The 27,570-nt window shown below is 39.7% G+C and overlaps 1 protein-coding gene across 1 annotated transcript in view; it reads left to right on the top strand.

Annotated features, from left to right (window-relative positions):
- UNC79 (unc-79 homolog, NALCN channel complex subunit) overlaps positions 1-26,534 on the top strand; it is a 291,664-nt gene extending 265,130 nt beyond the window's left edge. Inside the window, exons 44-50 of the mRNA XM_036735956.1 lie at positions 3,657-3,746; positions 8,290-8,465; positions 9,889-10,075; positions 12,752-12,949; positions 18,792-18,869; positions 22,903-22,944; positions 25,880-26,534. Of these exons, the coding sequence (XP_036591851.1) occupies positions 3,657-3,746; positions 8,290-8,465; positions 9,889-10,075; positions 12,752-12,949; positions 18,792-18,869; positions 22,903-22,944; positions 25,880-26,080 (972 nt within the window). The 3' untranslated portion in view covers positions 26,081-26,534. The remainder of the gene's footprint in view (positions 1-3,656; positions 3,747-8,289; positions 8,466-9,888; positions 10,076-12,751; positions 12,950-18,791; positions 18,870-22,902; positions 22,945-25,879) is intronic.
- Positions 26,535-27,570: the final 1,036 nt, after the last annotated feature.

The raw sequence follows: 27,570 nt of genomic DNA, 5'->3' as shown, positions 1-27,570 counted from the left end.
GTCACAAATAGTCAGACATGAACAACAGTAAAAGAAGACTTTATGTGATGCCTTTTCTTGGTGTTGAGGTAACCCTGGGTCATAAGCTCTGTCTGGTCCTACTAAAGGGGAAAGGCTTCACATAGCGCCCCAGTGACAGAGAGACTCACCACCAGAAGGTTAGCCATTAGGTGTTTTGTTTTGGTTTTGGCCATACATAGAAGCTCATGAAGATAGCACTTGAAGGTTTGCAAAGCACTTGAAATATAAATACATTATCTATCTGTCTATCTGCCTATCTGTCTGTCTATCTATCTGTCTCTCTGTCTTCTGTCTGTCTGTCTGTCTGTCTGTCTATCTGTATCTTATCTGATTTGATCCTCACAACATCCTTGAGAGGTAGGTATTATTATTATCCCAATTTTATAGATGAGGGAACTGAGGAATAGAAGGGTTAAGTGACTTGCCTAGAGTAACATAGCTAGTAAGTTTCTGAGGTAGAATTTGAGCTCAGATTTTTCTGACTCCAGGAATAACAGACATTTACAGGCCACCAGAATGTTTGCAGATCCCTTTATAGGCATTATCTCTTGTAGACCTCACCACAGACCTGTGAGGAAGGCATGGCAGACACCATTATCCCCATTTTATAGAAAAGGAGATGGAAGTTCAGAAAAGTTAACTGATTTGGCCATGTTCATACAGGATTTGAACCCAGGTCTCCTCTACTTCAAGTCCAGCACTATCTACTTCTCCAAGCTTCCTGTCTACTAAGGTGTTGAGAGATTATTATCTTAATCAATGGAGAAAATATCCACTCCAGTGAAATCACAAATCTTTTGAAGTATCAAAGTTAAGTGGAAGTGCTTACGTTATCTTTGAAGAAAGCAAAAAAGAGAAACCCATAGGCCCTCATTGGTCTGGTACAGGGGTGCAGAACTTTCAGCCTCGAGGCCACATGTGACCTTCTAGGTCCTCAAGTGCAGCCCTTTGACTGAATCCAAACTTCACAGAACAAATGCCCCTAATAAAAGGATTCGTTCTGTGAAACTTGGACTCAGTCAAAATTCTACACCCAAGGACCTAGAAGCCCACATGCGGTCTTGAGGCTGCAGGTTTCCCACCCCTGGTCTACTACCTTTCCCTGAAGCACTTTGAATTCCTTATGGATCTTAATTATTTGATTCTTACAAAACTAGTTTGGAGGAAGTTAGATATGAATCTTTTCAAGTTGCAGTTTGGGACTATAAATCAGAGAACCAGATTTCTAACATCATCATTTTTCTAGTGTAATCAGTCAGTCGACAAACCTGAAAAGACAAATGAGGCTGAATCCTTTATATTTTCCAAATCTATGGCGTTGGGTGTGCTTACAAAGCAGAAAGTGGAAGTGTTGGCAGTTTTCTGATTTGGTTTCTAAAAGTAGCCAACTCAGCAAATACATCAGACCCCAAATTGGATGTGGGGGCTTGAATTCTCTAAATTGGACACCTGTGAGCCTGCAAGTGACTACATGGTGGTAGATTTTCAACCCCCCTTTTCTGTAGCTTTGAATTATATGGTAAATCCTGACTCTGTATCCTCCCATAATTTTTTTGTTATAGAAACCTGATCAGTATGGCATAACATGTTGCTGATGAAAGGAAACAAACGCTTTCAGAAAATCTAGAGAACAGATTTTCATATTTGCATGGCATATACAAAAGGTCTAAATGATGGCACAAACTGGGGAAAAATCCATTCATCTTCTGCTTTAGTGGCTCAATATTCAATAACCTTTTGTAATTCTGTCATTTGGCTTGAAAAACACAAAAGAAAACCGTGCTGCCATGGAATGGTTAGAGGACACCTTGACAGGCAGGCATGCCAGTGACCTTATTTTACTGTTTGTTATCCTGCCATAGAAACTGACAGGCGTAACACTGGAGAAAATGCTAGAAGGTGATACTGTTCAGCACAATTCAGGCTTAAATGAATACAGGGAAATGAGAGTCAATTGGAGAGTGGATTAAGTATTTCAGCTTTCACATTCCTCTAAGGAAATGTAGGTCTCCACAGGACTGTTAATTAAGCTTCAGAGATGATCCACTTTTGAACTATGTTATAGCCAGCCTAACATAGAGGCCTCGGCATACCCTTGATCTATGTTAGATCTATGTCTATGTTAGCATTTTCCCTCTGTCCCTAACATGTTAAATTCTTTGCATTTGCACTGGAGAGGCAGTAGTTTCACATCCTTAAATAAGTAAGTATAGTGGTATTCTTCAGTACTTGCTGTCTGTTTTTAAAAAGTTCTCCGAGTTACCTGCTAACATGAAAGAAAGAGAGTGACAGCTGTTTCTTTTCCCATGTCATCATTGTTTCATCACCGCTCACCCTGAGGAGGGGGTAAACAGTAACACACATGTCTTCTGTCAAAGGGAAAGGTCAATCAATGCCTTGAGGTAAACATGGTGACTTTTGAGAACAGATGAGCAATGTACAATGACTTCTTTGGAAAAATACCTTAAACAGAAACGGGTACAAGAGCCTACGGATAAATCATCACGGTGCTTTTCAGCCCTTGTATAGGAGAATCACAATAGTAATAACAAGTCACTCTTTTATTGGGCGGTCCGTACTTGGATGATCAGGGAGGGTCTATCCAATTAAATTAAAAGAGCCCATTCTTTTCTAAATAACAATCAGTTCTTCCACTAAGTTCTCCTCCGTTGCCTTATCATAGTGGAATTTTAAAGGTAATGCTTTTAAGCAAACCATGACAGGTGCTACTAGGCTGCATCTGTCATCCAAGGACTAGCCTTACTAACTCTCAAGATGCTCATCACTAGAAGGTTGGTCTCCATAGGAAAAAAAACTCATGAAAACTTATTCTAAGGCAGGGAAGGGTTAAGGTCTATGTTGGTGGAGGGAGTATCCCAACCAATGAAATAACTGCTTTTTGAAATATTGAAGTGTGAAATAGTGGAAAAAACACTGGATTTGAAGTTATGGTATGAGTTTGAATTGGACTGTGCCACATGTGATCTGTGTGACCTTGGGCTGCTTATTTCACTTCTCAGAGCGTCTTTTCTCTCATCTATAAGATAAATAAATTAAACAATCTCATAGGTTCCTTCCAGCTCTAAATTCTATAATCTAGACTCTTATAAGCAATAATCAGTGACCAGTGGCTTCCCTGAACACAGGCCTCTTGGAATCTTTAGTTTCCTTCAAGATTCAGCTCCAGGGTCACTTATGTGAAACTTTTTATGACCCCCAATCCCCCTCCCCAGCCGCTGATGCTCTCCCAGCTTGCTCCTTCAACATCACCTTGCATCTCTTTTGCATATGACTATATATATACATTTTGTCTCCCCAATGGGATGTAAGTGAACTGAGAGGAGGGACCGTTTCACTTTTGTCTTTGTTTCTCCAGTGCCTGGTACAGAGCAGGTACTTAATAAATTCTTGTCGCCCCTCATCCTGAGTACTGTCTAAATTTATTTTCTTTTCAAACTGATATGATTCAAACAAACTATGATTCTGAGTAGCGCAGAGTAGGTCAGAAAGCCAGAAAGAGAACTCACTAAGCAGCAATACAGAATAAGAGAGAGGTTAACTATCCTCACAATAAAAAGAAGGGCAAAAGTGGGGTTTCAGAGTCAAACTAATCAACGGGTTTCCTTTTATTTCAGTGTGGAACAGCAGCTATGGAATGCATGAGACAATACGTTAATGAAGTACTGGACTTTATTGCTGACATGCATACATTAACCAAACTTAAGGTAGGGTCAACACATATGTATGACTTGTATAGCCTTAGCTTTGGGGTTTTCTAAATTTAAGGGGAATATTTTTTAATGTTTCATATTGCACGAAGATTTAGGTTTACTTGGTGTCGAGGACTCGTAATCTCTAATATCCATGTCCAAGAAAATAGGTAAGAATTTAGGAGGTGAAGTGATGGATGTTGCTTTCATGGAACTTATGATGGACCTGATGACAGAATTATCATTGCTCATTCTTTTGGTATAGTCTGTGGCTGTACCACTGACCACATATGACTTTTCCTTGGAACATATGATACAGGAAGACACAAATATGGATGCAGAGAGCGAGCTAACCAAGTGCAGAGACTCACCAGAGCTACAATGTTCTGCCATATAGTGATCTTATCTGGTTATCTGGCTCTCTCTCCTTCCAAAGCACATAATTCAACTACTATGATATAATGGTCCAAGTTAACATCATTCTGGAGGCTGAGGTTCTTTTTTTATTATCTGCTACCTATAGTCAGCTATAGAATGGGAAAGAAATCAATGTCTTTGTTAGGACTCTTGTAAACAGCTTCTGCTTTCCTGCCCCATAGATTAGCTGCCCTGCTTTCCAGATTGTGATAACAGTTGGAGTTATCTTCATTTACCTCTGTTCCTTGAGTAAAACATTTAACAAAAATCAGTGCCTTATAGCTACATAGTATGGAGTGATATTTCCTAAATTGTATTCTGTGGAATCCAGAAGCTCTGTGTGATATGAGTAGGAGGTTCTGTAAGAAAATGTTGATGTTGGTGTGATTCTAAAATAACAAATAGTAAGTTATCTATGTCAAAATATGAATGCAAAATATACATTTTTTGCATGAAAATAAACTTAATTTCTTCTATTGTGTAGCAAAATTTCCTCAGCCCTATTCAATCTGTTTACCCATACTTATAAGTTCTTTAGACAAACATTATTGGATTTGATCAGTTGAAAACTCTGAAATATGGATAACATAATATAGAATGAAATAACTGGAGGGGCTCTTGAGCCCCTTATTTTATAGAAAAGGAAACTGAGTGTCAGAGAGAAGCTCCTCTAAGTAGAGGAGCTGTGGCTTAAACATGGGTTTTCATGCTCCAGATCTGCTGTTCTTTCTACTACATCATGATGTCTATTCTCATGCATTCATTCATTCATTTACTGAGAACCTACTGTTCAGTAAACATTTACTCACCACCCCAGGCCCTTGCTGGGAATATTAACATGAAAGATGACTAGTTTCTGCACCAAAGAAACTGACATTCTGTTGGAAGATGTTTCATGAAAAGATGGTACAGTGTAATAAGAAAGAATCTTGGATTTAGAGTCAGAGGATTTGGGTTTAAATGCTGCTTTCTATCTTTGTGACCTTGGGCAAGTCACTTTACTGCTGAGGTCTTAATTTCTTGATCTGTAAAATGAGGGGTTTGGAAAAGACAACCTCTAAAGTCCCTTTCCTCTAAATCCTATATGAGCCTGTGAAGTAAGTATGGTATAATGTAGTATGTAATGATAAAAAAGCAGACTTCTGGGCAGAGTTCTGTAAGAAAAGGATCTGCTCCAGGAGGGTGGTTTAAAATACCCTTTGCATATAGATAACACCCAAATGAAGGTGTTGATGTTTTTATAGTTCTTTGGGATGGATGAGTTACTAATGTAAATCAGCCTGCTTTCCATCATCCTCCCACTAGGTAGCTAAGAGATCTGAGAACACTGAGGAAAAGTCTAGACTTAATGCAGAAAAAAATCCAAACACAAAAAACAGCCAAATTCAACATTGGGCAGCAAACAATTTTCTTTGATCAACAAGAACCTAGTGATCCAAGAAGAGATGACAGAAAAAAAAGAAAAAGGTTCCTCTGTCATTGGACACAGCTTCTAAATCCTGCTTGGATGATCTAAGCTTTTGTTTCTACATATATAGCAACTTTAGTGCAATAATAGCATGTAAACTCTGAGCTAGAAGGAAAATAGATTTAACACATAGATTCAACTTTTCCTAAGACAGGTAGGGACAGACATGATTACAAGATTTCTCAGTAGGCAGTCCTTTAACTAGTGAGTGCTTGAGGAGTGTTGCTTAATGATAAATGAAGGCACTTCTACTCTCTAGACAGGTTTCTTTTCCTATCAACTGAAAGGCTTGTCAAGTCAAATTAATAAGCATTTATTCAGCCCTTACTATGAGTCAAGCATTGTGTTAAGCACTAGGGATACAAATAGAGGCAAAAAGACAGGTGCCCTCAGGCACCTTACAGTCTAGTGGAGAAACAACAAAGAAACCAATGTGCACAAACAAGTTATATACAGGATAAATAAAAAACAATTAACAGAGGGAAGGCACGAGAATCATGAGGCTCCGAAAGCCTTCTTGAAGGAGACTGGATTTCAGCTGAGATTTGAAGGAAGCCAGGGAAGCCAGTGGGCAGAGGTGAGGAAGGAGAGAGTTCCAGGAATGGAGGACAGCCAGAAAAAATGTCCAGAGTTGCAAGATTTAGTGCCTTGGTCAGGAAACAAGCAGGAAGCCAGTGTCACTGAATCGAAGGATACATATCAGGGAGTAATGTATAAGAAGACTGGAGAGGTAGGATGAGGCTAGGTTATGAAAGGTTTTGAATGCTTAATAGAGGACTTTATATTTGATCTTGGAGGCGGTAGGGAACCACTAGAGGTTGCTGAGTAGGAGGCTTGACATGCTCAGACTTGAGCTTTAGTGAAATCACTTTAGTGGCTGAATGGAGGGTGGATTGGAGTGGGGAGAGACTTGAGGCAGGCTGACCTACCAGCAGGCTATTGCAGTAGTCCAGGCATGATGTGATGAGGGCCTGCACTAGAGGGTGGGAGTGTCAGAGGAGAGCAGGGGGCTTATTTGAGAGATGCTGCAGAAGTGAAATGGACAGGCTTTGGCAACAGATGGGGTGATAAGAAATTGAGGATAACTCCTAGGTTTCAAGCCCCAGGACTGGGAGATGGTATTGCCCTCCACAGTAATAGAGAAGTTAGGAGGGGGAAAATGAGTGGGGTTTTGGACATGTGGAGTTTAAGATGTCTACCAGATATCTAGTTTGAGATGTATGAAAGGTAGATGGAGATGCAAGATGGGAGGACAGCAAAGAGGTTGGGGCAGGTTAGGTAGATTTGAGAATCTTCAATATAATATGGCAGCTGATGAAGTGACCAAATGAAGTAATATAGAAGGAAAATAGAAGAGGGCCCAGGACAGAAACCTGTAGGATACCTATTGCTAGAGGGCATGATCTAGATGAGGATCCAGCAAAGAAGACTAAGGACTGGTCAGATAGGCCAGAGGAGAATCAAGCTAGAGTGGTGTCCTGAAAACCTAGAGAGAAGAGGAGGAGAGGGTGATCAGGAGTGTCAAAGGCTGCAGAGGAGAATGAAGATTGAGAAAAGGCCATTGGATTTGGCAACTAAGAGATCATTGGTAGCTTTGGAGAGAATACTTTTGGCGAATGATTGATTATAAGGGACTAAGAGGAAGGTGAGAGGAGAGAAAGTGCGCCACCTATTGTAGATAGTCTTTTCAAAGAGTTCAGCCACAAAGGGCAGAAAAAATAAAGGATGATATTGTGTATGAAAGGATCAAGTGTGGTCCTTTCAGGTTAGAGAGACATGGGCATGTTTTAGGCAGTAGAGAATGAGTCAGTAGACAGGGAGAGATTCTAAATAAATGATTGAGTGGGGTGACAGAGAGGGCAGTCTGTTGGGGTAGAGGAGCCAGAATGGCATCACTTGAGCAGGTAGAAGAATCAGCCTTGGTAAGGAGCAAGGTCATCTCATCATGTGATACGGGTGCGAAAGAGGAAATAGTGGTCAAAGGCATGTGACTGATACAAGATGAGGAAGAACTCATGGTGAATAGCTTCAATTTTTTTTCCATAAATTTTGAGGCAGGAATCTCAGATTAAAGGGTTGGGAGAGGGAGATCCATGGGAGCTTTGAGGAGTGATGAATAGGCTTGGAAGAGCAAAAAGTAATCTTAAAGGGAGTAGGTGTTACTGCTCTCTGGGTATGGTGGAAAAAGAGGTCTGGAGAATCAGGGGTGGAGCCCAGAGAGGAATCGAGTAAGTTGGCATGGGGCCCCGTCCTTAAAATAGAGGTTCTGGGAAGAAGTGACCAATCAGAGGAAAGGGATACAGGGACAAAGGGATGTGGAGGAAGACGGATGTTCCAGGGTGAAGGCTACTAGAACATTGTGGAGAAAGAAGTCCAGAGAATAAGGATTAATGATATTTCCTTTAGTGTAATATAGTGTTTTCCATTTAAGGTCCCTTCCAGTTCTAATGTTCTATAAGTTTACATTCTATGTGCTAATACCTTTGCTAGCTAGCTTTAACATGCTACGTCTTAACAGCCTGCACTCTTAACAATCTGTCCCAAGATGCCTTTAAGAGCTAACATTTTGTAGTTCATGTGACTAAATTGAAAATTTTTAACCAAAAAAAGGAAAAACAAAATAAAATCTTATGTATATTAATATGAAAAGTTATCCCAATTTTGGTTTTATAGAGTCACATGAAGACATGTTCTCAGCCTTTGCATGAAGATACCTTTGGTGGACATCTCAAAGTCGGGCTGGCTCAAATTGCAGCCATGGAAATCACGAGAGGCAACCACAGGGATAATAAAGCTGTTATTCGCTACCTCCCCTGGCTCTACCATCCTCCTTCTGCAATGCAACAAGGGTAAGTTTTTTTTCCCCAAACTTTTTTTTTTCCAAAAAGGGTGATGTAGAAAAAAACTCTAGGGAAAATTCTCTGGTACTTGCTGGAGTGACTAAATATGCTTAGGATTTGTAGAAATGTTCTGTGATTGGTGTGATGTGTAGAAACAAAGATTTGTCAAGAAGCAGCATGTCTCTGAGCCTATTGGCTTCATGATTCATCAGCCTTACTGAGAACATGAAGTGCTTCGTAACATTGTTGTGAGAGAAAAAAAATTGCACATGCCTTTATTCAGTGAAATTAGATCTCAAAGGACTGATGATTCTTCTGGAAAAGCTTTCACATACTTAGCATGTCTAGTGTCCAATGCAGTGAATAATCTCCCCCGTCCTTACTGTAATCCTGTACCTGTATAATTAGGTATATTCTTTCTCTATTTCTCATGTAACTAAATCTGAAAATCACAGGTAATGGATAGAACTTCACTTTATCTTTGATCTAATATAATAATTAAACACTTGTTATATGTTTTTGTACTGTGGGGGGCACAGAACCTGGTTTTTATCCAAAGGGCTAGCCATCTAACTGGGTAGACAGAACTAAAATAAAACAATTGGAGAACAATTCTAGGCTAAACTATGTAGTACAGGAAGTAGAACAGGAAAAGAGATGGAGGGCTCACCTTCATGGAGGAGATGGGATCTAAACCGGGCCTTGATGGATGGAATGAGTTCCGGGGGAGGTCATTTCAGTAGTGAGCAGCAAAGTAGCTGAATTTGAATTTCCCCTCCCTCATAGTAGAGGAGTGAAAGGCGGCTTCCCCTAACCCTTGGTCTGTTCATCTACAGAGGAGAGAGGATTTTGTCCTCACAGTTTATGACAGGAGGAGTTAGTGGATCTAGAAAGCCCAAAGGTCTAAGTGCCAAACTTGGTCCCACTGCCATATCCCCTAGGTGACTTCTCCTTTGTCATGGATCACAACTCACCATGGCTGAAAGGAGTGGGGAAGAGTCCCTGGATACCTGGGCAGCACTGCCCCCAGATCTGTGTGACACGGTGTAAGTTACACCACCTCTCAGAGGTTCATTTCTCTCATCTGCATAATTTCTTAGGTTCCCTTCACCTCTAATGAACTTTGACTCTATAGAGACTCAGCCAGCACAATTTATTGAGCATTTCTTGTGTACGGAATAGTGTAGTAGCTAATCTAGACCTGAAAAATTGAAGGTAAGTACTTGCTCACAAAATTGAGATTTGGGATTAGTAAGGAGAACTAGAATGGTACATATATAAGTTATTTTGTCAGTCTATACTTCTTCCCTTCCTTTTTTGTGTAACTGATTATAAGACCATTCAAATTCATTCACTCATTGAACACATATTTACTCTGCATCTACAGAATGGAATCCTTGCATGTATTGCACATTTCTTTCTTCTCTTACAGACCTAAAGAATTCATTGAGTGTGTTTCTCATATCCGCCTGCTGTCCTGGCTGCTTCTGGGTTCCCTCACACATAACTCTGTGTGTCTAAATCCCTCATCTCCCTGTATGCCAATTCCTCTGGATGCAGGGTCCCACATCGCAGACCATCTTATCGTTATCCTGATTGGATTTCCTGAGCAATCAAAGGTAAGCAGTTTCCACCGGACTGAGACCATATGCATCAAAATTGCTAATGGAGACTCTTATCGGCCAATTATGTTTCTTCTGGGAAAGAAAATGAATGCATCTTATCATTTCCCTTCCTCTGTACGTTTTAAAAACAACTGATGCCTTGTTTCAAGCTGTTTAAATTTCCAGACTCCCTTTCCCCTTAAATTTTTATTCAGTTTACACTTCTCAAGGTATCTTCATCTTCGGAGGCAGTCAAAAGTTGGCTTCTTAGACATGCCAATGTCTCTATTACAAAAAGGTATAATTATCTAGAATATAAGAATAATCCTATAGTAGTTTAATGTAATAAAGAAGAAAGTCCTCTCTGCTTCAGTCCTCCATGGGCTTTTTTTATCAGTCTGAACCTGCAGAGGCACATCAGATTTGGCCTAGTTATTGTTCCCCAAACTCCACACCTAGTCTCCCACCTTTGTGCCATTGCACAGGCTGGTCTCTTTCTGGGCTGTGGTCAATCAGCGAGCCTTTAAAGGTACCTGCAGGGCTTTTGATCACTCCACCCACTCTTTAAATCCCTAGTTTACTGCAAGGCCCAGCTCATGTGCCAACTCCTACAGGAAGCTTTCCTGATGCCCCCAGTTAATGTTCTCCTCCGATTATCAGATATCTATATCTATATCTATATCTATCTATATATATATATATATATATATATATATATATATATTTAACTGTTTATAGGCATGGTGGATAGAATTCTGGGATTGGAGTCAGGAAGATTTGGGTTCAAATCTTGCCTCTGACACATACTATGTGTACAAAGAAAAGTCACTTAACCTCCCTGACTTTCAGTTTCCTCCTCTCTAAAATGGGGACAGTAATAGCACACACCCACAGGGTTTCTGTGAGGATTAAATAGGAGAATGCTGGTAAAGTGCTTTGCACACCTTGAGAGGCAAAATGACATAGTGCAAAGAATGATGGATTAGGAGCAAGAAGTTCTGCCTTCAAATCCTGCCTTTGACATTTATTGTCTGTGTGCTCTCAGTAAGTCTCTGATCCTGTATTCATGTGTCATTTCTTCCCAATAGAGTATACACTCTTTGTGCATGTGTGTGCGTGTGTGTGTGCGTGCATGTGTGTGTGTGTGCGCACGTGTGCGTGCGCGCCTTGAACACATTAGTTACAGAACTACTTGTTGAATTGGATAATAATCGTCTATAGTTTCATTGATTGCTTTCTTCATTAACATAAATTGCATAAACTTTAGTTTTTAGTTTGATATAATTAAGAAAATCATTGTCTAGTGGTCAGCCTCCTAGGATGAACTTCTCTGAATTGTCCTTGGGATGGCCCGATGGAGACTGCATGCCATTGGCATGGCCTCCGAGAGTGTTTCCATGCCGCCTGGAGGCATTAGAGGAGGGTACTAGGAATAACAGCTCACATTCATATAGCAAAGATGAAAAAGGAAAACAAAGGCTCTGTTGGGAACTCACTAAGGCTGCCTGGAAATCACTTAGTCAAAAATAAAATGTATATTAACAATTGGTCACATTTCTATGGTATTTTGTAATTTCCAAAGTGCTTTTGCACCCATAACCTTGTTTGGTCCTATGGGACTATCAGAGAAAATGTCATTGGCTTCATTTTGTTATTGAGGGAATTAAGACCTACACAGATGAAGTGACTTGCCCAAGGTCACCTAGGCAAGAAGTGATGGAAATAAAACATCAGTCTGTTTTTATTTTTACTTTTCTTTTTTTCAAATCCAGTACTTTTTCCATGCCATCCACAGTGAAAGAGAACCAAAAGCTTGTATCTGTCACTAATAGTCGTTCATTTATTCATTCAGAAAGCATTAAATACCCATCAGGTGCCAGAGAAAATACAAAGAAAATGATGGTGCAGGTTCTACCTTCATAGAGTTTACTGTCCATGATTGCCAAGCTGCTATAAATTAAAGGAGCCAAGCAAATGCCCTCCTTAGAAACTGAGCAAAGGCATAGGGGCCAGATTGGGGGGTGGGGCACGACAGGGGGAGGTCTCCAGGCTAGGATAAATTGGCTTGGAGAAGAGGCATGAAGACTCATTCAGTGGCTAAAGATCCCACCAGTGCATCAGGTAAGTTTTATAGAGGATTGCAAAAAATTATCATCATATAGTGGCATGGCTGCTGAATTTGGAACCAGACTTTTCCACTTGTTTAGTAAGTGATTCTGAGTGATCTGCCTGACTGCTCAGTGCCTCAGTTTTCTCATTTCTAAAATGGAGATAAAAATTCTTGTACTGTCTGCCTTGAGAAAAATAGTTTGTGGAACCTGAGGTGCTTCAAAAGTATGCTGATATCATTCCTCTTTTCCCAAAACTAAATTATTCCAGTGATGGAAATTTCAGCTCTTTCAAGGAGAGGGAAAGGATTTAATCTGCCAATTAAAGGGGCTGAAGTAGCATGCTTTATCTCTGAAGAGCTGCTTTGTTCTTTGAGCATACACTCCCACTGACTTAGTGAGGATCAGACAAGGATGAATCATAGGTTCATAGGAATGGAATAACATTTTCATCCTCTGATGGCTTGAATCAGATACATGTTGCCTACAGCTTCTCCACATCGTACGAGCCACTTGTGGCTCCCTCGGGATGCAACATGATGGCCAGGTATAACTTCTTCCTCTCCTTCATTCTCCTTTGCAGACATCTGTGTTGCACATGTGTTCCCTCTTCCATGCATTTATCTTTGCTCAACTATGGACGGTCTACTGTGAACAGACTGCTGTTGCTCCCTCTGTCCAAAATCAGAATGAGTTTAGCTTTACAGCCATCCTTACTGCACTGGAGTTCTGGAGTCGGGTGACACCTAGCATTCTACAGCTAATGGCACATAACAAAGTGGTGAGTTCAGTACCTGTTCCTAAAAATATTCCTCCCTAAGGTTTGATTGCATTGTGATAATAACAAATACCAACTCCTATTTACATAACACTTTACACCCACTGGGAAATCTTCATCTCACAACAATGCTGGATGGCTGTTGTTATTCCCAAACTCAGAGATGTTAAGTGGCTTACCAAGTTGAATGCCACCATTTTTAAATGGTAGAGTCAGACCCGGAATCCAGACCTTCTGACTCCAGTCCAGTGTTAATTCTGCTATGCCACATTGTCAAACTTGCCAAATTAGCCCCAGAACTCCATGAGGGGATATTTTTATTTGCTTCTAATACATGGGAAAAGAAGCTCAGTGGTTTCTTGTTTCACAGATGTTCCTCTTCTAACACAGCCATTCCAATGTAACACTAACAACTAACTTGATTTTAGCATGATAGGGTTTGAGTGCCCTCTGATTCCTTCATTTCAAGCCATAGACATATTTAAAACATTTTTTCAATTAACAAAAATAAATTTCTTCTCTCTTCTATCTTCCCCCACCCCAAACATTGGGAAAAAAAAAAGGAAAAAGAAAATCCTTGTAATGAATATGCATGGTCAAGCAAAACAAATTGCCACATTGGCCATGTCCACAAAATATCCGCCTCCTTCTGTACCCTGAGTCCATCACTTCTCTGTCAGGAGGTGGATAACATGCTTTATCATGAAATTTTGGTTTGTCAGTGCATTGATCAGAGTTTTTAAAAGGCCACATGTTTTCACACGCATTTCCTTGCTTCCATTTGAGTTGTTCTTATAAGCTTCCTACTCAGGAAGAAGTTGAGAAATGTCTGGGAAGTTTGTTTAAAATATTTATTCTCCTCAGAGTGAGGTGCATAGTGCCAAGACCAGATTCCTGGGCACTTCAATTGAGACCTCCTTCACAGTTGACTTCAGCCCATTAATGACTACTTTTTGGGTCTGGTCATTTAACGTAGAAGTCATCCTGGACTCCTCACTTTCCTCTCACCTGCCCATACCCAATCCGTTTTCAAGGCCTATCAATTTCATCTTTGCAACATCTCTTAAATAAGCCTCCTTCTCTTCTCTGACACTGCCAGGCCCTCATCACCTTATGCCTGTATTATTGCAATGGCCTGCTGGCAGGTCTGCCTGCCTTATCTCCCCCCACTCCAAGCCATTCTCCATTCAATCACTAAAGTTATTTTCCTAAAATGCAGATCTAATCATGTCATCCCCTTTATTGAATAAACTTCAGTGGCTTCCTGCTGCCTCCAGGAGCAAATATAAAATGCTCCTTTTGGCATTTGAAGCCCTTTATAACCTAGCCCCTCTTATTTTTCCAATCTTCTTACACCTTACTTCCTGACACCTACTTTTCTATTTCAATGACAATAGCCTGCTAGCTATTCCATGAACTCCATCTCTTAGCTCTGGGCATTTTCTCTGACTGTCCTCCCATGCTCAGAATGCTGTCCCTCCTCCACCCCAACTACTAACCTCTCAGGCTTCCTTTAAGTCCCAACTAAAATCCCACCTTCCATAGGAAGCCTTTCCCAATTCCTCTTAATTTCAAACCTTCCCTATGTTAATTATTTCCTATTTATCCTATATATAGCTTGCTTTGTATATATTTGTTTGCATGTTGTCTCTTCCATTAGACTGTAAGCTCGTTGAGGGCAGGGACTATCTTATGCCTCTTTTGGTGTCCGTAGTGCTTAGTATAGTACCTGGATCATAGTAAGCACTTAATAAATGTTTATCAGGTAATTGATTGATTGGTTACTTACCACAGTTTGTTTAGCCATTCCTAAATCAATGGTCTTCCAGTTTTCACTTGAAGTGAAGGTTTCATTATCGTGAGAGAGAACTTATTACCTCCCAGGATAGGCCATTGCACTTTTGGATAACTCTGGATTGGTGGGAAATTTTTCCTTGCATGAAACCTATATCTACTGCTGTAAATTCTACCCATTATATTCTGTTCTGCCCCCTGGCAGCCCTTTATAATATCTCTTAAAATATTTGGAAACAGCTATCATGTCTTGTATGTCTTTCCTTCTTTAGGCTGAACCTCTCCAGTTTCTTAGACCAGTCCTTGCATAATATGATCTCAAGGCTCTATTCTGGTCACACTCCCCAGTCCTTGTTACTCCTTTAGCTTGTTAATATCTTTTCTAATTGCATTACTCAGAATTGAACGTAATATTCCAGATGTGGAATTCCAGATGATCTGTGCAGTGCAAAGTACAATGGGACCATTATCACCCTACATCTAGACGGTATACCTCTTTCAATGGAACCTAAGATTACATTAATTTGAAGGGGTTTTTGGATGATACATTGTGCTGTTGACATAATTGAAATTATCATGTTCTAAATACCCTTGATTTCTTTTTTACTGTTTAACTAAACCTTTCTCATTTTGAAATTATGAAGTCAGTTTTTCTTAGCTCAAGTATAGGATTCTACATTTATCTTTATAAAGTATTTCTTGTTTGATTTGGCCCCTATCATTTTTGCCTCTTGAGAGCTTTTTGGATCTTGGATATCATCTAACATGTTTGCTATCTCTCTCAACTTTGTGTCATTGGTAAATCTGATAAGCATGCTATCTATACCTTTCTCCAAGTCTTTATAAAAATGCTAATTAGCATTGCGCCAAGACCAGATCCCTGGGGCACTCCAATAGACTTCAGCCCATTAATGATGATATTTTGAGTCTGGTCATTTAACTAATTTGCAGTCCATCTAACTGCTGTCATCTAGTCTACATCTCTCCAATATGTACCTAAAAGTAGCTTGAGAGGGTTTGTCAGATGCTTTCCTGAAACCTCTTGAATATTCCCTTAACTAACTGGTCTAGTAAGCCTATACAAAAAAAAAAAAAAAATAGAATGAAGTCAGTCTGACATGTGACCTATCTTTTTTTGCATGTTATTTTTATTGATTACTTTTATTTTTATATCACCTTCTAAATATATGCCTCTCCCAATCATTGAATCATCCCTTGTATAAAAGATTTTAAAGGAAAATGAAAAAAAAATTGGTTCAGCAAAACCAATCAATAGTGTCTGACAGTATGTGCAATATTCCATATACAAAGTTCCCACTTCTGCAAAGAAGAAATATTGCTTCTTTTTCTCGATTTGTCTCCATGACCTGACTGGGCCATTATAATTACATACAGTTTAATTTCATTGTATTTTTTTCTTCATTTACATTATTATAATCATTGTATATATTGTCTTGGCTCTGCTTATGTCATTCTGCACAAGTTCAAAACATTTTTCATGCTTCTCTTAATTTTTCATAGTCATCATTTCTTGGAGTGCAATATTATTCCAGTAATTTCATATGCCACAGTTTGCTTAGCCATTCCCCAATTAATGGGCATCTACCTTCTCTAGGTCTTTGATATCACTGAAAGTGATAAATATTTTGGTGTCTATTGAAGATTTGGTGTGATTTGTTATTGATGAAGCCTTGCAGGCTTACTGGGATTGCCACTTGCTTTTCTAGATGTTTGCTATCTATTTAGTCATGTAGTCCAGAATTTGCCAGGATTTGAAATCGAGTTCCCTAGCCTGTAGTTTGCAGACTTCACCTTCTTTTCTCTGTACCATTTTTGATGATAGTTATAATAATAATGATAACACCTCACTATCTATATAGCCTACTTCAGATTATGAAATCTGGCCCTGAGCATTTACTAGCTGTGTGACCCTGGGCAAGTAACTTAACCCTTTTTGCCTTAGTTTCCTCATCTGTAAAATGAGCTGGAGAAGGAAATGGCAAACCATTCTAGTATCTCTGCCAAGAAAACTCCCAATGGGGTCATGAAGAGTTGGCCACAACTGAAAAATGACTGAAATGTATTTGTGTAGCTGATTTTATTTTTTGAATCTAAATCCTGAACTTTAAATTCATCCCTCTTAAAGCTACCATGACATAGTCGATAGGATATTGGATTTGAAGTCAGTAACAAAAGCAACAGCAATGAACATTTATTAATGTGGCATACCAGGAACTGTGCTAATAAGCACTGAGGATAAAAAGACAAAAGTGAAACAATTTCTTTCCTCAAAGAGAGCTTACGTCCTAACGGGAGATGTGGGTTCATGTCGCGCCTCTGACTTTGATTCACTTGACTATTGGGCGAGTCACTTGGCAGTCATCAAACTGACATTCCTATGATATAGAAATGTTTTTCTTTTGCTTGACTCTGCGTAGTTGTTATGATTGTTTTGTTTTGTTTTGTTTTGTTTTGATTGGGAAGAGAAGAAAAGAGAAATGCTTGTTAATTAAACACTACATTTTTTAAAATTGTGCTTCTAAAGCACAGTTCTGTCACTCAAGAAATTTCTGGGATTCCCTATTGCCTCTAGACTCAAATAGAAAGTCTTCTGTTTAAGACTTTTACAATGTCTCCAGCCTACCTTTTAAGACTGACTCATATTGATCCGCACACAAACTACATTTTGGCCAAGCTGCTCCTCCCTGTCCATAATGTTGCATTTTCTATCTCTGTGCCTTTGCATAGGGCTATCCCCCATGCATGGAATGTGGTCTCTCCTTACCTCCACTCCTCCAAATCCCTTTTTTCCATCAAGATGAAGTTCAAATGCTGCCTCTTACCCAAGGTCTTTGATATGGCCACAGTTATTATTGCTCTTTGTCTGACATTTCTTAATATATATTTAGTATGTATTTTGACTTCTGTACATGTTTCATTCCAATAGAATGGAAGCTTTTGACGGGCAAGGACTATTCTCTTTTTGTCTTTGTATTCCTAATACTTAGTAAAGTGCTTTGCACGTATTGAGTAATGCTTGTTTAATGATAGAATGAACTTAACCTCAATGATCATCAAATATGTCTCAAAGACCATAAATTATAGACAGGTGGTTGCTTTAGAATGAAACAATTCTGAGGAAGTCTCCGGTCCTTGACTTGTGCTGTAAATTTGAACTTGTTAGATTATCTTTCCAGCCTGTTTAAATCTTTTTAGATCCTGAAGCTACCCTGAAACCTTGTAGCTTTTATCACAGATGTTAGTGTCCTTTCAAACAAACTTCTACAGAAATCTTTGTGCTTATATAAACATTAATTACTGAGGTCTAAATCTTTAACAGTAGAATATAAATGCAGGACAGAGATTTTTGTTTTGTGTCACTGGTTGATTTTAAAATGCCTTCTTTCCCCTTAAAGAGATACTATGTGGCATATATTCCCTTAAAAAAATTAAAGTGAATTAAAATTATTTTAATTCTGAGATTTTAGAGTAAAATTTTTTCAACAATATTTGAGACAAGTGTAGAGAAGGGTTTCACAAGCCCAGCACTGGGAAGCATTGATTTAGGGAAATTATTCTTGCTGTTTTATGTATAGTCAGACATGACATTTGGCATAGCAGCCTTCATCTTGATGGAAGTGAAGATTTTAAAGCAAGAAAAGTCCCCTGAAAATCTCCCAACTTCTTCCTAAGTGATGGATAAGAGTTGTTCAAGATGGAAGAAGGGAAATGTTTATGAAGAGGCTCATGGATTGAAACGAAAGGAGCTGAAGACTTCCAGAAAAAACTGATAGTCAGCTAGTGGTTGGTGGTACTGTATAGCAAGAGCTGTGTTAGAAGAGGAAAATTTAGCAAACAAGAAACTCTTCTAGCTTCTTCATTCATTTTCTGTTCTGGAGTTTTAGAGGCAAATAAAAATACCCCCTAGTGGTTCACCCTCATAGGCAAACAGCATGAACAGATGTCAGGTGGCTCTTGGCAGGCACACAGTGGTTTTTAAGGTTCTTATGGTACTGGAAGAAGCATTTGTTTCTCATTTTTGTTGTTTCAGATGGTAGAAATGGTCTGTCTCCATGTGATCAGTTTGATGGAAGCACTGCAAGAATGCAATTCAACCATTTTTGTCAAGGTATGAAAACCATAATGGTTCCTAGGGAGAACTTCCCCTAGCTTTCAGGGCCTAGTGCTCATCATAGCTGTACCTTTTGAGTGAGACACTTAAAAAACAGCTCCAGTACCCAGAGCTGGAGGATACATACTTAAACATTAAACATGTGAAAAATATGTGAGGAAAAATGACCTATACTGGATATTTCAAACAAATGTAACTGTAAAGTTGCTCATTAAAGATATACTCGTGGAAGGAAATTATCCTGACAGTGGTGCCATAATGGAATAAATTGGGTAGTACGTTTTTACCCTTCCCAAATCTATAGTCTATTGACTCATTGTCACTATCTGGGTGATCCTTTAAGGTCAATGTAATTTAATTGTAAACTTTGTTCAGGAAAGTGCCTTAGAAATTACATAAACATGTTTAAAATTTATTGTTTACCCAAGAACATTCCTTATATAATTAGTGGTATGAAAAAGTCAAGGAACTGAAGAGAACTTATTGATAATTGAACTTGAGAAAGACTCTACCAATCCATTTCTATCCCTGATAGCTTCACTATTTTCCATTCTTTTGATTCTGTTCTTTAGGAAAAGGACAAGATCAAAGTTTCCTAGTGCTATGCTAAGGACCTAGATGGGACTGGGATAGGGACTGGACCCATGATTTAATTGATATGGGGAATTCCCCAGGTGAGGAAAGTCCCTCTACCAATCTAGGTCAGCACCTTCTTGCAACTTACAGCCTTAGACAACTACCTAGAGTACCGATAAGGACTTGCACAGAGTCGCAAAGCCAGTATTTGTCAGTTTTGAACTCAGTTTTCCTGGTTTTCTATCCACTGTTTCACATTGCCTCCCTAGACCTTGAAAAAGCCCGTGGATGACGGAGTGCAATTAGGTTAACATCAGAATATTATATGGTATTGGTCTTCATGATCATTATGGCCAAGATGCTGGATAATTGTCTTGCATAACCCAGTTTTACCTTACTAGTCAGAGGGACCGTCCAGTGAAATGTATTCCTTTGGACAAAAACAAGTCTTCAAGTGACAATAAGAGTTGGAGGGGAACAATGCAACATCATCATCAAACAATCATATCCGAGATCTAAAGTTAGAAAAGGGGCTGTATGGGTCAGATAGTCCAATATGCTTGTCTACGGCACATGAGAAAACTGAGGCTCATAGAAGTTAAGTGACTTGTCCAAGGTCACACAGGTATAGCACAAGTCATACAGATATAGAAAAGCCAGGAATAGCACTAAGTTTCTTTGATTCTAAGAATATTGCTTTTATTTTGGCTAAAATAACCTCCTTTTTTTCAAGTTTTCTAGGGAAGGAAAAAAACACCACCCAATTTGCTCTATTATATCATTACTGAGCCCAAAGTAAATTATGTCTAATTCTTACTGACAGCTTTGTATGAGCCACTAGCAAAAAGGAACCAAAATGAAAGTTATTCAATAAACCAAATTAGCATTCCCTAAATAGGATGATTGCTGAATGATATGAGGCTGTCGATAACAGTGAAGTTTAACCTGAAGCCTTCAGTCATGTAATTGGTAAATTATAAACCTGAATGTCATTTGAAAGTACATTTGAGAATCATGTAGTCACATGTAGAATACTATTTGGGAGGAACAAGAACTATTTTCCCCACTAAAATTTATCCCTAAAACAACACTAGCCTATCACATACAACTAAGTCACTGACTCAGAAAAGCAACACTTACTGATGGGACCAGAGCGATGCCATAGCTCCTAGTGTTTCTGGCTGATATCATTCTTCCTGTGCTCTGAGCAAAGATCTTTGCCAAAGAGGCTTTCTGCGCTGGTGTTTGCTAGCTGACATCTTGGCTCAGATGTCAGCCACTGTTCTGTTCCCCAAAGAATGCAAAGACTTTCCAATGAGGAAAGGAAACACCTGGGAAAATACTGGAGTCAGACATGCCAGGCAGTCTCCTAAGTGGAGGATTTTTCAGTTTTTGGTATGTGTCATGGATCCCATTAACAATTGGTAAAGCCTATGGACTCCTGAGAATAATGTCTTTAAATTGAATGCTAAATTCGAGATAGAGATCAGTAAAATAAAGGTGTAATTTTTTCCTCTACAAGTTCATGGATGACCTGAAATTTATCCCTGGTCCCTTAGAGAGTCCATGGCCCATAGGTGAAGAACCCCTACCGTAGTAATGTTAACTATTTCAGGTTGTATTCCTTGCTTATTCCCATAACTCATGGATAAAAAAGACCCATGTGAGTTTCCCAAAGACCCACACTTTTCTGCAATATCCTCAAATAAAGATTGATTTCTTGTGTATTAGATCCTAGAGAATCAGAACCCACAGGGAGCCATACAAATTTACACAAAGGATAAGGAAGGACCTGGACCTTGAACAACTATAGATGTGGATATTATAAGTCCTTGACCTGATTCCAACTTGCTGTTTCTGAACAGTATCCTGATGATGAATTAAAATGTTCTCCTGGTCTAACAATAACTGAACATATGGTTACCTGCAAAGACTACTCATAACTCTAATTATAGACGTTTAACTCCAGACTCCAGACTGCTGGTCAGAATTTCCTTTTCTCTTGGATGTTTGTTTCCTGTGTTGACACCTTCTACACTGGTGTGTGTGTGTGTGTGTGTGTGTGTGTGTGTGTGTGTGTGTGTGTGTGTGTGTGTAGAGCAGGGGTAGACAGCCCAGGTACCACATGAACCTATTTACCTGAATTATTGATACCATGTTAAGACACTAAATTCCTGGAACTGCAGTAGGAAGTCGGTACCAATAGTTTATCTTTTGCTTCTCTTTGTTCTTTGGTAAAGTGACAGAATCTCAGAGCTTAAAGGACTTCAGAGGCCATCTAGACACCCTGGGGTAGCTTATTGTGTGATTCAAAATGTTTAGTCAAGGATTAGGATCAGATAATTTGTGGCACAGACTTCTAAGGTACTGACCCTTAATGTCCTACTAGGATTGTAAGCCTAATAATAGGAATAAGCCGCAGGGATCATTTTCAGATGAGGGAACTTCACCTACTGATACTTCTTTCCTAAAGACTATAATTATGTTATATCCAAGGTGTGGGCCAAGATGGCCGTTTTTATTTAGAATTAATAAATTAGACATGTTATTAACAAGGTATTAAAACACATATAATTGCCAATTAGCCTTGGGAACAAAAGCATGCACGGAAATAAAAATAATCACTTTCTTAGACTCAATAAATACAATTTTGATGTGTTAACAGTTTCCAAATTGGACAGTAACTTGGAGTGAGGTAAATGAACTATTGGTCTGAGAATTAAACGGTCAGTAGTTATACTCCTATCTTCCAGCTTTTCCAGACTTCAGAATCTCATGAAATAAATCACAATTATAACTTGTCTTCTGATAGTTCAAATGGACTATCCCACATTCCACTACGTTGTTGAACTGACTTTTCCTACTTCCCTGAGGGAGTAGAGGCCATCGGAAAGAACAGAAGATAATGGTGATACATCAGGAATGGGAGACGCTGCTCCTGCTCTGTGGAGAGTGATCTGGGAGAGAAATCATATATTGCAATAGATACGTGAATCATCTCAAGCTCTAGTTTGTAGATAGACACTGTAGATAGTTTCTGACAGTGTGGCATTCTGTCTGCTGTCCATGAACCTTTTCTTAACTATCAAGAGCTAACACATTCATGGCTTACCTGGGGAATCATTCCTGAAGACTCTATTTAAGGAAGTGAAGGTATTTTAAAATAGATGCTAACTTTCCACTCATTGAGTGGCTTTCAAGAGATAATCAGTCATTTGCTCTAAAGTGTGTATTCCAAGCAATCATGGGGTGCTTATTAGCCTCCAAATGCCACCAGCTCAGCAGGGCCTGGACTCAAAAAGACATTTTTCTGATTATGGGCAATGCCTCAGCGTGTGCCCTCATCCTTGCAAAGTTAGAAGGATTAACGATGCCCTGCTTTCTCTCACTATAATTGCATCTGATGTGGCCAAATAGTACAGTAATAACCAACATCTTTGTTTCTCCCTCACAGCTCATACCCATGTGGCTGCCAATGATTCAGTCAAATTTGAAGGTAAGTTATCCCATGGGCTATTTTAGGGCAAGTTTTTAGTTTGAACCTGGGCCCATAGGCATTTTCAATACCACTCTCCCTTCAAGGATTGTCATGCCTATACGTGGTAATTGCAAATTGCTTGTCATCACCACAGTCCTCCTTCCAAGTATCGGACCATAGGATTTAGAACCGGAAAGGACCTTATAGATCTTGTCCAATTTTCTCATGTTACAGAGAGGGAGATCAAGGCCCAGAGTTGTGTGCCTTGTCCAGGCTTACGCTACAGCTGGGATTCAAATTCAGGATACTGGCCCCAAACCTTTGTCTACCATAAATTTTTTTCAAAGCATTATTTGTGTCTGTTATCACAATACATCAAGAACCTGTGACTTTGTCAGTGTAGGAACATGCCTCCCTCTAAATGCAGATCATACTCCATCTGAGGAGGGGGCAGAGAGTTTAAACAACTTGCCCAGCTGCTTGTAGCTAAGTGTCAGAGATGGACTTGAACCAAGATCATCCTTCTTCCAGACATAGCATTCTATGCACCATAGCATGCTGTTTCTCCATTATAATGACAATACCTTCAATTTATAAATTATTTACAAAAGACAATCCTCACAACTATCCTATGAGAGTGGTCTTATTACCTGTATTTTATAGATTGGGAAACTGAGACCCAGAAAGGTTAAATGACTTGACCAAAGTCATAGAACCACTAAGTAGCAGCTGGGATTCAAACCCAGTCTTGACTACAAGCTGGGTGCTCTTTCTACTAGGCTACACTGCTTATATTGTTATGTCATTTTATCCTTAGAATATATCCCTGCAAAGTATACAGGGATTTTATAGATCCCATTTTACAGATGTGGCAACCCAGAAAAGTTAGGTGAACTACTCAAAGTTACATATTAAAAGTGGCAGATCCAGAACTGGGATCTTTATCTTGACTTCTGGCCCTGTGTTCTATCTGCATGGCCACATGAAATCATTATGAGAAAGCAGTACCATGGAAGGAGTGCTATATTTCGTATCAGAGGACCTGGGTTTGAATCCCAACTCTGCCAATTACTACCCATGTGACTTTAGGGCAAGTCACTCAATCTTTCTGGACCTCATTTCCCTCATCTGTAAAAGGGAGGATGGGGGGAGGATTAAGTGATTTCTAAGGCCCCTTCCAACTCTAAACTCTGTTTCTATAGCATTTATCAAATTCATATATATATATATATAGCATACATATATAGCATGTATATATATATATATCATTTATCAAAAGAGAATTGTGTAGAGACTGTTCCCTGTACAAGGAGCTTAAAAGCTAGGAAAGACAATTATGACAGAGACATGTAAGGCAAACATTTAGACATCAGAATATCAATAGGTGCCCAAGTGAAAGTCAAGGGATCCTTCTCACTGATTATTCATTCCGAATGCAGGTTTGTGCTAAGGATCAAGATGAACTAGCTTCATGTCCTCAACCAGTTCTAGTTTGCTGAGTAGATGCACAAGTCTAGGCATTTTTAAGGAACATGCTAGTGTGACTGGATCAAAATTCTGTACAATTAAAATGTCCTAAACACTGTCATCAGTCCTCCATGATGGAGAGAAATTTTTGAAAGGCATTTATTAAGTGGTATAATATCAGAGCTGTGAAGGTCATCGGAGATCATGTACAATTCCTTTATTTTATATATATAATGCATCTGGACCCGGAAAGAACTGATTTGACCAAGGTCACACAGTTAGTGGCAAGAACTTAGATATTAGAATTACACGATTTTATAGCTGAAAGTAACCTTAGACATTATTTTTTCAAACTCCTTCCTCTACCAGCCTCCCTTCCATTTTACAGATGAGGAAACTGAGGCCCTGAGAAATGAAGTACTTTTCTCAAAGATGCAGAACTAGTGAGTGGCAGAATCTTGCCTCCTAACTCCCACTCTGGTGCCCTTTCCATACTGCCCTCCAGCCTCTAGGGAAGCTTTGTGTAATGAGGGGCAAACATTACTGCTACTAAACAAAGATGTTTGGTCTTGGCAGAGGTAGAGAGAAGTTAGTTGCCGGCTGCATCCAAAAGATTGGCAGCAGGAATTCAGTTTCCATTTTGTCTTAGCTCTTGTCACCTGCCTGGCAGAGGTGGTATTAGTGGGTGGGTAGTGGGAGGAATTCAGGCAGCTTCCTTGCTTGTGCCCATGCTTAGGGGCAGAACAAATAGGGGAGGAGATCATCTACATCAGCTGGGGTAAATTGTAAGTTGTAGCCATGCAGTGGTACCTTCCTTTCCATGGCAAGTCATGATGGAGAATAACAGAGCCAGAAGCTGTACGCCAGCCTCCTCTGAATCCTGACTTACGGTAGCAGCATTGCTGTGGCCATGGACAGCATGTCATGTCCTAGCTTTGCATTCAAGAGAAATTGCTGTGAACTTGGGCAGCAGGTCTACCCACAGAAACCTACTTTTGAACTCAGTTGATTGGCATCAGAAGGAAACAATGACTAAATTATATCTCCTTCTAAATTTTCCTGGGGATAAGGTGTGTTTAACCTTAAGAATAGAAGACTTGGGTGTGTGTTTAGGGTTACCAGAGGGAAGCATGATAGCTGTCTTCAAGTGTTTGAAGGTCTGTCAGATGGAAGAGGTATCAACCTTGCTTTGCTTGGCCCCAGAGGGCAGAACCAGCAGCAAGGGGTGGTAATTCTACAGGGACAGATTTTAGGTTGGCAAAAGGAAAAACAAATCTCTTAACTGTTAGACCTGTCTGGAAGTGGGAGGGGCTGCCTCGGGGCATGGTGTATTCTCATCACTGAGGCTCTTCAAGCTGATCCTAGATGGCCACTTATCAGGGATGTTGTGAAGGGGATTCCTATTCAGGAGTGGGTCCCTGTCAACCCAGAGCCTCGGTGGTGGCTCTGCCATTCTGTGATTGAGTCTCTTGTTATGTTTTAACAGCATTTATCGGCTGGACTACAACTACGACTTCAAGCAATTCAGAACAATGTGAACCACCACAGCCTGAGGATGCTGCAGGGCTCTGGACAGACAAGCACGAGCTCATCCGCACTCCGGAAGTGGCTCCAGTGCACCCAGTTCAAAATGGCCCAGGTGGAGATCCAATCCTCCGAAGCTGCCTCCCAGTTCTACCCTCTATGAATAGGGTGTGTCGCTTCTAGCGTGAACGCTCTGGTTCAGCAATAACGGGGTTCCAGACAAATACTAGGATCCACGCAGGTTTGAGAAGGCATTGGGGACGCTCTGCACCCCCTCCGTAGTTTAGGTACCGACGTGCGGAGCCTGCCGATGGCCGTGTCGAAGCCTTCATGCTTCACCTGTTTCTGACGTCTCCTTGGGCTAGCCGATTAAGTGTTTCCTTACATTCTTTTTTAAGAACCAAATCATTTCTCTTTAACTGACTTCTATTTTTTTTAAGAAAAAAAAAATAGACTGGTGGGCACTCACAGAAAAGTTGTATAAGTCCCCCTGTTGCTATTTTTGATGACAGAGAATAAATAGGGTTTTTGAAGCCTTTTAGTGTTTTTTCTTAAAACCGACTCTTGGCAATGCAATAAAACTCCTCACCGTGCGCCGGTGACACCCTATGGAGGCTTGGGGTCATGATCGTGGGAAAAAGCGGCAGCTTGCAAGGAGCATTACAAAGTGCACTTAGAAATTAGGAGGTTTAACTGTGCCAATTCTTCCTCCCTTTCTTTTTTTCTTTCTTTCCCTTTTTATAATATCATTTTCCAAAACTGTCCAGTATGGTGGCTTATTTTTAAAAAACTGCGACAAACAACAAAAACTAGGTTTTTTGACTCCTTAGTTTGAGGCTGTACTTTTCTTCTTGTAAGCTTTAGGATAACCCGTTTAGTTTTATGAATAAGAAATTTTATTCTTTTCGTAATACTTGTATACAATTCCATTGGGATAAAAAACAAACTGTAGATTGCATACTAACCTAATGGAATCTCAGCACTGGCACGTAACACTGCATATGGAATCACATTCCTAAAGCCGAATTTTAATAGTGCAAGAGCACCGAGATGCGTTGGCACTCATGATCAACATTTGACTGTGCATTCACAAATGGTACTTCTCCTCTTTTACTCCTGTAATGCACTGACAAAAAGAAGAATTAATACACGTTTAAGCTGTATATTAACATGCTATTAAATGCATATTCTTTATTATCTTTGAGAGCCTGAGGGTTTTCTTTTTAAAAACTAGTTTGTAGGTCAAAAGGGATGAATATTTCTTGGGGATGCCATAGAAGGGATTCCTGCTTCAAGCAATATTTGGACTATACCCTCTGAGGTCAAGAAATCCAACAAATATTAATAAAGCTCCTACTCTATGAGATGGTCCAGAGGATAAACAAAAAACAAAAATAAGATGGAGCATAGACCAGGGGAGAGATCAGTGGCAGGAACAAATATAGAGGTGAAGATAGGGAAGCCATTACAATGGTCCATGTCAGTGATGAGAAAGACCTCAACAAGTGTACTGGCATCTGAATAGCGAGAAATGGGTTTGAGAGATGTTTCTGTGATGGAGTTGGTAGAAGCAGAATAGCATGGCCTTATGTTGGAGTCAGAGGACCTGTGTTTCTGTGTTTCAGTCTCTGTCCTGTCACTTGCTGTCTCTGT

Source organism: Trichosurus vulpecula, chromosome 8 (assembly GCF_011100635.1).
Source record: "Trichosurus vulpecula isolate mTriVul1 chromosome 8, mTriVul1.pri, whole genome shotgun sequence".
In the NCBI taxonomy this organism is placed as follows: domain Eukaryota; kingdom Metazoa; phylum Chordata; class Mammalia; order Diprotodontia; family Phalangeridae; genus Trichosurus; species Trichosurus vulpecula.
The sequence above is the reverse complement of the archived record's forward strand: the minus strand, read 5'-3'. Positions and strand labels throughout refer to the sequence as shown.